Source organism: Corvus hawaiiensis, chromosome 2 (genome assembly GCF_020740725.1).
Source record: "Corvus hawaiiensis isolate bCorHaw1 chromosome 2, bCorHaw1.pri.cur, whole genome shotgun sequence".
NCBI lineage: Eukaryota > Metazoa > Chordata > Aves > Passeriformes > Corvidae > Corvus > Corvus hawaiiensis.
Window position 1 is genome coordinate 30,033,618 of NC_063214.1, and position 12,131 is coordinate 30,045,748.

General features: G+C 44.7%; 1 protein-coding gene across 1 annotated transcript; it reads left to right on the forward strand.

Annotated features, from left to right (window-relative positions):
* Positions 1-1,850: 1,850 nt before the first annotated feature.
* Positions 1,851-10,397, forward strand: TENT5C (terminal nucleotidyltransferase 5C). Its single transcript, XM_048295413.1, has 2 exons — positions 1,851-1,904; positions 4,434-10,397. The coding sequence occupies exon 2, from the start codon at positions 4,460-4,462 to the stop codon at positions 5,633-5,635; it is 1,176 nt and encodes a 391-aa protein (XP_048151370.1). The 5' UTR covers positions 1,851-1,904; positions 4,434-4,459; the 3' UTR covers positions 5,636-10,397.
* Positions 10,398-12,131: the final 1,734 nt, after the last annotated feature.

A 12,131-nucleotide genomic window follows, 5' to 3' on the forward strand; every position in this document is an offset into this window, starting at 1 on the left:
CTCATTTGTGCTACTACTTCTCTTTGAGTTCCCTATTTCTCTTTCTAATTTTAGAAACATAGGGGAAAAAAGTGTTGAGAGAGATCTGGATCCTCATGTCCAGCTCCATACCAGACAATCATATTACATGTTTTCTCTTCTAGCTTCATATTAAACCTGGTTTTATTTCCTTCCCTCCTGCAGTGCTCTGAAATCATGATTATCTCATTGGACAACAAGACGGTAACTTGCCTTCAGTCTGATTCTTGTGTCAACATTATCCTTTAATTTAAATAGGTAACTTTGTTCCCTGTTATTTATCCCAGTGGGGCAATATTGGAGAAAAATAAATAATTATCTGAGCCATCCCTATTCCTGCTTAGCTTTGGCTTTGTCGGTGAAACAAGGCAGGTCTGTGGTGCTTGCTAGACAAAAAGGAGCTTTCCAGTTTCCTCATACAAGGTCAGCTCTTCTCCATATGTGTGCGGGTTTTAATTCATCTTTCTTGACTGCGTATGGCCAAACACTATAACAGATGTAGTGGTGATTTTCTTTTTCCAATGCTTTGTAAGTACTTTTTTTAGCTCTGCTAGGATTATGTCAGCTGGCCTGTCCTAGGTTGTGTTGATTATCTCCCCCCACTTCTACTGAGTCCTGATTATTCTAACAAAAGGCAGATACCCCTGTATTTGATGAAACATTGTGTTCTCAGCAGAAAAAGTGTAACTGTTGCCCCCAGAACTCACAATCTCGCACCCTGTGCTATAAACCACCAGCTGATTTTTATGACACTGCATCTCCACCTTGATTCCTGTCCAGTCATACTATCATCCTTGTCCGTGTACGCAGAGTCTCCCACAGCCCATCAGCCGCGGTTTCCAGTAGCACACTGTTTCAACACTGCTGTAACATCCTTGTGAGCCCATCCTAGTAGGTTCTGGATGAACGCCTGGTTCGGCTGTTTCCAATGGAGCACCACAGAGAACTCTTTGGCAGAGCTGGATGTCTGGGATCTCTGCTGACAGCTGCTTTGTCTGGGACAAGGTGCCTTCGGGAAAACCATGTTGTATTTCAGTCAAGCTCTTCATTGTAGCCCGTAGGATCACAGAATCACAGAACCAAGTAGATTGGAAAAGACCTCTGAGATCATCGAGTCCAACCTATGACCGAACATTACCACGTCAACTAGATAATGGCACTGAGTGCCACATCCAGTCTTCCCTTAAACAACTCCAGGGATGGTGACTCTATCATTTCCCTGGGCAGCCTATTCCAATGTCTGATCTCCCTTTCAGTAAAGAATTTCTTCCTAATGTCCAATCTGAACCTGCCACAGCTTATGACTGTGTCCTGTCCTGTCACTTGTTGCTTGGGAGAAGAGACTGATCCCCACTCGGCTACACCCTCCTTTCAGGGAGTTGTAGAGAGCGATAAGGTCTTCCCTGAGCCTCCTTTTCTCCACGCTAAACAAGCCCAGATCCCTCAGCCGCTCATCACAGGACTTGCGCTCCAGATCCTTCCCCAGCTTCGTTGCTCTTCTTTGGAGTCGCTCCAGCCCCTCAATGTCATTCCTGAACTGAGGGGCCCTTGAAATGTTAGTATTTCCACGGGAGGGGGGAGCGGGAAGCGGCCGCTGGGCGCTGTGTGTGGAGTTCGCCGGGCGAGCCCCCGGGGTGGCGGGCGAGAGTTCCAGGGCGCGGGCGGCCACCGCCGTCTCCTCCCCGGCCCGAGCGCCGCGGGGCTCCCCGGGCAGAGCGCCCGGCTGCCCGACCGGCGGCCAGAGCCGCCCCCGCTGCGGCGGGAGGGCCGGGAGGGCCGGGCGGGGCGGGGCGGGGCGGGGCGGAGCGGCCATGAAGGGCCATAAAGGGCGGCGGCGGGCGGCAGCGGGGCTGGTGCGGTCGCTCGGGGTGCGCGGCGCGGCTGAGGTGAGCGGCGGGGCCGGGGCTCGGGCTCCTCTCCGGGGCGGGCGGGCTCGCCTGGGAGCAGGCGCTGGGCAGCGCTTTTGTCGTGGCTGTGGGTGTTCAAGGCGGTGTAACGCGGGTTCCTCGCTGCGGGGGGATGAGCGTCCCGCGAAGGGAGCCGGACCTCCCCCCCTCAGCGCCGCTGGGCTCTGCGGGGACAGGTGCATGGACTTCTTCGGGTGTTGTGTCAAATTATACGTCTTACAGGGGAAAGTTGCTGCTGCAGGGTAAAGCACCTGGTCGTGACCAAGGTGAACGTGTGTCGTCCTCGCTCTTTTTTGCCTCGGATTTGAGTGTTGTATGCAACATTCTTTACACTCGATACTAAAGATAGCTAGTGTCCCCTGCCTCCGTAGTGGTTTTCTTCCCAAGGAGTGAGCATCTTCAGGTGTCAGATCTTGCGGAGGGAATGGCTGGCAGTGAAACAAGAGGCATGTGAGCTGTTAGGATCCCAAATGCACTGGAGTCGCTAGGAGTCTGTTGTCACTAACATAAACTTTGCCGAGTAAGCACACACAAGTGATTTGGGGGTGGGAGGCTTTGGAGGTTGACCGCCTGAGAATTAAGCTCTCCATTGAACTGGAAATGAAATACTTCATCTTCCTCCCCCCAAGGGCAGCAATGTGCATTATTCTCCTAGGTGAGGGTCACCAAGCAGAACCAAGTGTGTGGGGTGGGGTTGGAAGCACTGGTCCAAGTCCTTTCTGGTTACCGGGTGAGTGAGCTGCGTGTGTTGTCTTGGCTGTGGAGAGGGCTACAAATGGGAAGGAGGAGCGGGAACAGTTTCAGAGGTAGTAGCTGAAAGCACTTGCAGCTTAAGTTAGAAGTCACGAGAAGACTCTTGTGTTCTTTAGTGATCTGAAGGATTTAATGGAAATATAGTGAGTTTACAATGGAAATACACTTTAATGTGCTTGAACTCCCTGAGAGCAACTGCTGGCAGGCTTGATGCTTTTGTGTTTGTGCTGGGTTGGAGCATTAAGGATTGATCTTGAAGAGCTCCTTGATTTGTCCTAGATTAATCATCTTGCAAATCACAGGGTTATTTGGTGCCTGCTGGTGCTGATGTGATCCACGGCAGCGCAGTTTGTAATGCAGCAGCTCATGCTCCAGGACAGAAGCTACTTCCCCAGGAGCATTTTAACCTCAGTGTGTGCTTGCTCTAGGATTCGGCTCTCTTCAGCCGAAGAGGTGACAGGTCAAATGAGTTGCTCAAAAATGAAAAGGTGGAAAAGGGGAAGCCTGAGATGACAATAGCTGTTCTTTGAAACTTGCTTTAAAAATGTTCCATGTACTGTGCTGTTGCACATTAGGAAATGATAGGGTTTGGTTTTTCATTCTTGGTATGCAAGAGTTAATTTGCTTAAGTTTGACTAGTCTGACCTTGGCAGCTGCAGTCTTCAGGAGTACTTGGGGCAGAAGAAGGTGAGGCCTCAATTAGTCTGTAGCTGTCAGGAAGCACCTGGTTACACAGAAACCTGGAACACTTAAAAAAAGGAAAGGGTGTTAATACCAGTTGGAGTTGCATGACTGTAGAACATCTGTAAGTATCTACATGCTACAAAAGACAAGTGACTTAAGGAGCCTTGTCACAGCTAATCAGATCATTCTCTTGTGCTTAAAATGTTCAGACAAAGCTGTGACCAAGTATGGTTAGTGAGATTCTCAGTGTTAAAAGAGTAACAGGAACTTGATATTCATCATCTGAATTTATCCCAGCTCTTGCAAGCTTGTTTGCCCTTCACAAGTGAGTAGAACTTGGGGCATGTATGAATACTTCCAGAAAGGTATTTGCTTAGGCAGTGTCTCTGAAGAAGGGTAAAGTGTTGCTTACAAAGGTTGGAGTGCCCACTGAATGTTGTTACCGAATGTTGCAGCGAAATTCTGTCCAGGATGCTGAAGAGCTGCAGCTTTTTGCAGGAGCAAGATGTACTTGGCCTTTATCCTGTGAGTGATAGATGCTGGATCTTTCAGAAAGGAAAGAGTCCTCTGAAAAGGAAGCAATCTTGTATCTCTGGCATAATTTAAGAGTTATCAGATGTCTAAGCCCTGAAACTAACACCTGAGAGTCTTCTACTATTGTGTTAGTTGGAGACAGCAGTTTGAGCTTTATATGCATCACGAAACAACTTCAAAGACTAACTTTCAGAATGCTTTGCAGCTCATCTTGCTTCAGCTGGTGCTGCTGACAACTTTAGCCTTAGGTAAAGCTTGTGTTATCTTTGGTAATTTCCATTTGACACAAACTGCTTTCCTGAAGTAACTCTACCTCACCAAAAGTAAGAACAATGACAACTACATTTTTTTGCCTGCACCAATAGAGAAGCTGTGTCCCATTTCAGGTGAAAGGATTGCTGGTAATCATTAATACATACAATTACTTCTTTCTAGTTTGTGTGAATAGACAAAAAAACAGAGCCTAGGAATAGATCTAGGAAGCACAAACAGAAAGTCTGACTTGTCTTTTTCTTTTTCTATTCTACCTATGTACAGTTTCTTTGGAGAAGAAAAGCCCTAAGATGGCAGGCAAAGGAAGTAGCAGAGCAGACTCCATGTCCTGCAGTGTGCTGAACTGGGAGCAGGTCAGCCGCCTGCACGACATTCTTACAGAGGTGGTTCCGATCCACGGGCGAGGGAACTTCCCGACACTGGAGATAACTCTGAAGGACATTGTTCACACGGTTCGGAGCCGGCTGAGCGAAGCGGGCATTGTGGTCCACGATGTCCGTCTGAATGGCTCTGCAGCTGGTCACGTCCTGGTCAAGGATAATGGGCTGGGGTGCAAAGACCTGGATCTCATTTTTCAAGTTTCTCTTCCAAGTGAGGCAGAATTTCAGTTGGTTCGAGATGTGGTCTTGCGATCCCTCTTGAATTTCTTGCCGGAAGGAGTAAGCAAGCGGAAAATCAGTCCTGTAACACTGAAGGAAGCCTATATCGAGAAGCTGGTCAAAGTGTACACGGAGACTGACCGCTGGAGCTTGATATCACTTTCCAATAAGCATGGCAAAAACGTGGAGCTTAAGTTTGTAGACTGCATACGACGACAGTTTGAGTTCAGTGTGGACTCGTTCCAAATCATACTGGACTCCCTGCTCTTTTACTATGACTACTCAGAAACCCCCATGTCAGAGCACTTCCATCCAACTGTGATTGGGGAGAGCATGTATGGAGACTTTGAAGCAGCTTTTGATCACCTTCAGAACAAGCTGATAGCTACCAAAAATCCTGAAGAGATCCGAGGTGGTGGGCTTCTGAAGTATAGTAACCTCTTAGTACGAGACTTCAGGCCCATGGATAAGGATGAGATCAAAACGTTGGAGCGCTACATGTGCTCCCGATTCTTCATAGACTTCCCAGACATCCTGGATCAGCAGCGCAAGCTAGAGACCTACCTCCAGAACCACTTCTCCAAAGAAGAGAGGAGCAAGTATGACTACCTCATGATTCTGCGCAGGGTGGTGAACGAGAGCACCGTCTGCCTCATGGGACACGAGCGAAGGCAGACTCTCAATTTGATTTCTCTGCTAGCACTCAAGGTGCTGGCAGAACAGAATGTCATCCCTAATGCCACTAATGTAACCTGTTACTACCAGCCAGCACCTTATGTCAGTGATGCAAACTTCAGCAACTACTACCTTGCAAGTGCCCCTGTGCTGTATGGCCAGTCCTACCCCACTTGGTTGCCTTGCAATTGACCGCTTCCCTCGAGTGCTCCTGGGTGGAGGCTACTGAAAGCCAGGATGCTGAGTGTATATATAGACGAGTAATAACTGTCAGTTGGACGTTCTCTAATGGAAACATGACTGCATCAGACTGTCCATTTCCTGGTGTGCAGTGGGATTATGCAGCCAGGTGACCTGCTATGAACCTTTCAGTATATCTCTACAAATGCCAAAAAGCCTTATTACCTCTTCGTCCGGAGAAGAGAACCAGCAGCCAAACGTTAAGAGAAGCAGTTAAGAAACTTTGTACTAGTTCTGGAAGTGGCTGTTTAACATGTGATCTAAGTGGAGTATTCAGTAAACTGGGTTGGTTAATTGACTGTAAATTGCCTTAAGCAGAAGCTGCTCCTGGAGTAGCAGCAAAACTCTGCTTTCTATTCCCTAACCTCATTACTCTTCCTCAGTCCAAGCTCTGGCCACATTTCTATTGAACTAATTGTGCCAAGAGTGGGCTCATGTTATGCTGGGGTTGCTTTTGCTTGGTGGCCGTGTAGAGCTGGTAACAGTATGGATACTGTCTGTCTTGTAGAGGATGTAAATGTTGTTTCCTGTAGTGCCTATGGATGTGTGGTCCTGCCTTGCGTTCAAGATTAATTTCTTGGAAGTTGAAGGTAGTTTAGTAAGTCTATTCATAACACATAAACTGGTTAAATTTTTCTTGACTACAAAAACTTGGAAGGTGGCATTTCAAAAAACACACCAAAACACAATCTAAAACTTAGTAATGTGAAAAGTCCTTGAAATGAGGAATTGAAGCTTTAAATAGAATTGGAACCACAGCCTGAATACTTAACTTGGAAAAATATTCTTGAGTCCAGGATTAAGCTAAAGCCTTTCTGACTATCTTTCAAAACAATTTTGGCACGGTTGGAAAGTAGCACAGCTCTTACTTTGGGGTTTGACCGTATTTTCTTCCTCACAGGTACACAGCAAAACCAACAAAAAGCCTAAACAAAAATCTCAAGGCACTATAAGTTGCAGAATTATGTGCACTGCTGACACAGTATGAATTCTAAAAGTGTCTCCTAAAATGAGTTTCTTATTGTACAACTTCAGGCAGGTCCTGAAGGTTTGCCTTTCAGTCACCGCTGAAGGGTTGAGCTTACTGGGTTATCACTGTTACCTGTCACTGTGTAAGATGGCATTTTGAGTGGTTAGAGTAAAATTCTTCCTTTTTACTGCTCTTAACCCTCACTTGAAGAGGTCTACAAGCCCTAAGCAGAGCTGTCCACATAAGCTGTATGTGTTGCAAGTCTGGGCCTGTGTTCAGAATAGCCTCTGGAAGAGTATGCACTCCCTTGGAGGTATAGGGGGCTGATCTTCCTGAAGGGTGTGTGCTGAACTTGCTGCTTTGAGACTCCTGGGCTTTATAAGGAAGGTTAAAAATTCCTCAGTTATTTATATAGTGGTATTATTAACTGGACAATTTTCACTGAATTACAATAGTAAAATACATATAGCAATCACCTTGAGTTTCTTTTGTTTAACCAGAGACATAGACTAGAAAGGCAAATCTTAGAGCTATTTATTATGTGCCAGTGCAATGTTCAAGAATGCTTGTTCACTGAATCTTTTTTATTACTTCTATTACTATTTATTACTGTTTCTGCAAGCTTGTAAGACCAAAGTGCCTGATCCAACAAATTATTAAAGCTTAGAAGTTAAAGCAGAAAACAGGCGGAACACCAATTTTTGGTTGCTGTTCAAGGTGGAAAACAACAGCAGTGCAGCACTTAAATGACAGTAAAAATTGCCTGCTCCTCATAAAACCAAAAGCAAGTTTTTTCCACTGTCCATAACTACTTCATAAAGACTCTCTCAACAGAGAGTGAGGCTACTTCTCTGTTCAGACTTCTCCAGTTAGCTTAGGAAGGCACAGAGGGATGCAATCTACAAAGTGGACTGTAAGTAGCCAAGCAGCCTTAAGCTTAATTTCCTGAACAGTTTTGATGGCAACTTCAGTAGCAAAAAGACAAATAATTTGGTGGATTATATTGTGGATTTTTTTTCATTAAAATCTTCCTGATTAGTCAACAAAAGTGGCTAAATTTGAAAGCAAATCTGGCCTTTTTCATTAACTGTGTCTTGGACTTGGTGTGGTTTACAGACAAGACATGTCATCCAAGACTTTGACTTTTGAAAAACTAACATGATGCCAGTGTTGTCATATGTGTTAAACTTAGTGCAAGCTTCCTGCTGGAATGCAATCCTAGGCAAGAATAACTCCTGCATGCAAAACAATACTTGGCCTAGTATAGAGTGTCACTAGGAAGGAGACTGAAGAGTTTGTAATTGCTGTCATCTCTTGCATAGATGTTTTTGAAGCCAACCTGTGCTATAGCCATTGCAGAAGTAAACCGTTGCCTGAAGGGGCTTAGCCTCGGGTATCTGTCATCTGTGATGTCATGGCTGATCTTTAGGAACTGTTTTTGTGCATCAGCTCATGTGGAAGAAGTGGTGAGATGCTTGGGAGGAGTCCTCACAAGCTGGAAACACGGGCTTGTTTTACGAGTCTTTAGTGCCTTGAGTGCTGAACATCAGGCCAGGTGCATCTCCTGGAAAGGGAAATGCTAGAGAAGAACAAAAGGCTGAATTGGATTCCTGGTGAGATGGAGCTATGGAGAAGTTAAGCTTTCTGCCATAAGAATTGTGCTTTTGCTAATGCAACTTGATGCTGAGGCCTCTAAGGAAGCTCCACGCTGAATGGCTGCTCTCAGAACAGCTGAGTGCCCGGGTTTGAGCTTTGCAGGACTCTGTGTTCCCTGTCTGCTTGTTAAGATACTCTGGCACCTGGGAAATACTGATGCTTTGTAGCCTGGTGGCAAGGTACTAAACTCTCTAATGGTTAAATTGTATCCTGAGGCTGCACAGCACCTGCTGCATTGGGCCTGGAGTACCAGGGGTTGCTGGGACACTGCTTGTCCTGTTGCCTGCAAAATAATCCTGGCTGGGCAGGTAAAGCAGGTGTGCTTGGTAGCTTTTCATCCCTGTGCTGCAAGAAGCCTACCCTTTTCTGTTCTGGGATGTCCTGGCAGCTTGATGGTGCAAGTGGCAGTGGCTTAATTTGCTGTGTGTTAGCTGGTTTGGGTTCAGGTTTATGGTGGCCCCTATAGCAAGGAGTAATTTGAGAATGAGCACTAGGTAAAAGTGGTGACCCTAGGCTGAGTTGAGGATGCCTGCTTGATTCAGTCACCCGTTGGCATTAATAATGCCTCTGCAAACCTGTTCTAACCTCTGTTGCCCCCTTGTGTGTCATGTGGAGGTTAGAGAGAGACTACTGTACTTCAGACTATTACCTGATACCTTCCCTCTGGGCAGTGGCATTGAAACAAAGCTGCAGGAACACTCAGTGAGTGCACCATTCCTCAGGATCAAGCTTCTACTAACTAGGCTGTGGTATAAAACAGCTGTTTTCTTTGTGTAGCTTGTAAGCACTGCTGGACAAAGCCAGTCTGAGGTTAAGCACCGTTGACATGTTACATTTATTGCCATGTTCCCCTTGACTTGTAGTTTATTGTTGTTACTTCCTCATTGTAAGATAGACCTTTTTATTTGATAGAGATGCTACCAAGGAGACCTGGTAGAAGACTGTGTTTTAGGCACTTTGGTAAAATCCCTGTGCTGATCCATGGTCACTGTGACAAGTTGTAAGCTAAGGCATATTTTGTGCTTCCTCTGCTCAAGATTTAATCATTGCTGTGTTTGTCCTCAGCTCAGTCAGTCGATCACTAAGCTGGGGGTTTAAGACTACTGCTTGCTTCTGAGTAACCATTTTTCGAAGATCCTCATGCTTTTACTTTAATCATCTCCTCTACAAAGCAGTAGGTAGTATTTAAATCTAGTTCAAATAGCTAAAGCTTTTTATTGAAACTTAAAGATACATATTTTGGACTTGAGTTCTGGGGTTAAGCATTTGGCATGTGCCAAGGCTTTGTGGGTTCCTAATTCCTGGAATAACCACTGATGTTGGTAGTGATCTCTGCTTGTCACTATATGAGTAGTCAGGAAAAGGCCTCTTAGAAGAGAACCTGGACAAATTGCCTTAACTATAAGCTGTCAGTGTACTGGGGGTACTTGTTTCCTATTCCTCTCACTCAGCTCAATCAGGATTCTGTAATTGTTAGGCACAGGAATAAGCAGTAAGTTGACCACAGCCATTGGCAGCTTGGTCTAATTGGGGCATTGGGAGAGCCAAATGAATAGTGAAATTTCTAGCCCTCACATCTAAGTCTTACTCAATTGTTTCTTGAAAACTGTTGAGTGTATTTCATAAATGTTCTTTAATTTCAATGAAGCTAGATATAGAGTGGAATGCTGGTCTATAGTAGAAACTTTGGGAGCAATGGTTGGAGCACTCTGGTTTTTCTCGTTTAAGTGTCTGGACTGGGCTTTTCTCTCTGAATAAAATTGCACTTTCTGTTGAAATGTAGAAGGCCTTTTTCCCTATGTTTATACTATTATTTGTTACTGTTAAACTAAGTCAGCTCTTGGCAAATCTGTCTCTCATCTCTTTGGAAAAAGTGAGTTGTTCTTTTTTTCCTTTTTCCCCCCCTGCCCCCCTCCCTCTTTAGCTGGCAAAACAATATTTGCATTTGTGATGAGCCCAAATGTGAGATTGGTCACAGTAACTTTGTCTACTGTTCTGCACTGTGGTGTTCACTTGTCATCCTTGGAAATTGGGGTTTGGACCTTAATGATGCTGAAATTCTTGTGCAAATAAACTTATGCTAAACAACCCTTGCCTCAAGCAATTTTTGTGTTTAAATAATGCTGAAAAAGTATCTGTAGAGCTTTTTGACCAATGTGTGTGCAGGTGTACTTGTGAGGTGAGTAATAGTGTGGGGTACACAGTAATGCTTGCTTTAGATGTTATTCAAGGTACATTTTTTATATCTGCCTCACCTTATTGAAGATTAGTTGGTTAAATGAGGCATGATTAATCTTTCACTTACATTGTAGAGGCAGTTTCTAGAGAACCATTTTTTCCCCTCTCTGACCATCATCTGGTCTCAACTTTAAGACATGGTGAAACCATGACCTAGGCCTGTTAGGTAGGGTCTGGTCTGAACTAGAGCCTACCAGTCTGTTCTATGATGCATTTCATTTTATATGCTACTGCAAACTTCAACTCATGAGCCAAGGGGGCAAGAAACAAAGTCAGCAATTGTTCTTCAGGTTATTTACAGGTTGAAAGTCTTTGCTTTCACACTGTCCTAAAAGCTGATGCTACTATTAACCAATGGTCAGTGGGAGTTGAGCAGATCACAGCTAAGTAAAAACTAGGGTTGTGTGGCAGTCTTCTTGCTGCTCCTGCTCTAGAATAAAGAATAAATGCTCTTAAGAAGTGTGCTTGCTTCTAATCCCCTCCAGAGCTCAGACAAACTCTAGCCTCAGTTAAGTATTGCTGGAGAAATTCCAGTCTCCAGGACCTTGTAACACCTGCAGTGGAAACTTCTGTGGAATTTAGAGGCGGTGTGATCCCATGGAAGTAATCATGAACCTTGTGTAGTCCCTTTTCCAGATCTAATTGCTTTCCTATGAACTTAACTAGAGAACTGATAATGCAGCTGGGCAACACAAACCATCTGCTTGTCACCTGAAACTCTCTTACCTTAACTCCTGTTTATCACACCATGAAAGCTTTGGAGTTATTTTGGGTACCACCCTTATGTTTCTAGAACACCAAGCTCAGCTTCACAGGGTCAGATACTGAAACAACAAAATAGCTGTGCTTGGGCAAGTGGTGCCAGAGTACTCTATAAATTCCATATGGAGCTTATATAATGGTAAACATTCAGAGGAACTAAAGAAAGATGTTTTTGCTCCATTGCAGTTGTATTGTTAGTGAAAATAAGTATCCTGTTCTGTTTTAAGTGCTAGAACTCTGCCGTCTCTGTGCTGTGCAAGGTGAGCTCAGTCTTGTCATGGGCTGTGAGGCATGAGACACAAGGTATTCACTATTGTTGCCATTGTTCTGCCAGGTGTACTTATGCTCTCCTTCCTGCTGTGATGGAATACTTAATACTTTTGAAATCAGAATATTCAAAGTGCCCTTACAGAGACAGAGTAGTTGGTCCTACGAGAGAAAAAAATCTGTGCATTCCTGCTAATTTAATATTGCTTATTACATATTAGCATATTTAGTTCATCAATACATTAAATACCTGCAGTTGCTATTTTCAGCAACAAAATAGCCTTTTTATTTAAGCAGCACATACCACTTGAATATGGGTATAAAGCTTAGCAGTCATGTTTTGCTGCAGTAGCAGTACTGTGATCTGTTCTGCTTCATCTCAATGAGTTCCATATCCTATAGGCAAGACTGCCCAGCCAAGGGAGTACTTAGCCTGCCAAACCTGACTGATTTTCCTCCTAGGAAAGAGTTGAGTCATCATGCTGGAAAAAGTGAGTCTTGAGAAAAACTGTGTGCAAAGCAGCTGCTAGAGCCTAAGCTGGTAGTTTTTGTGTA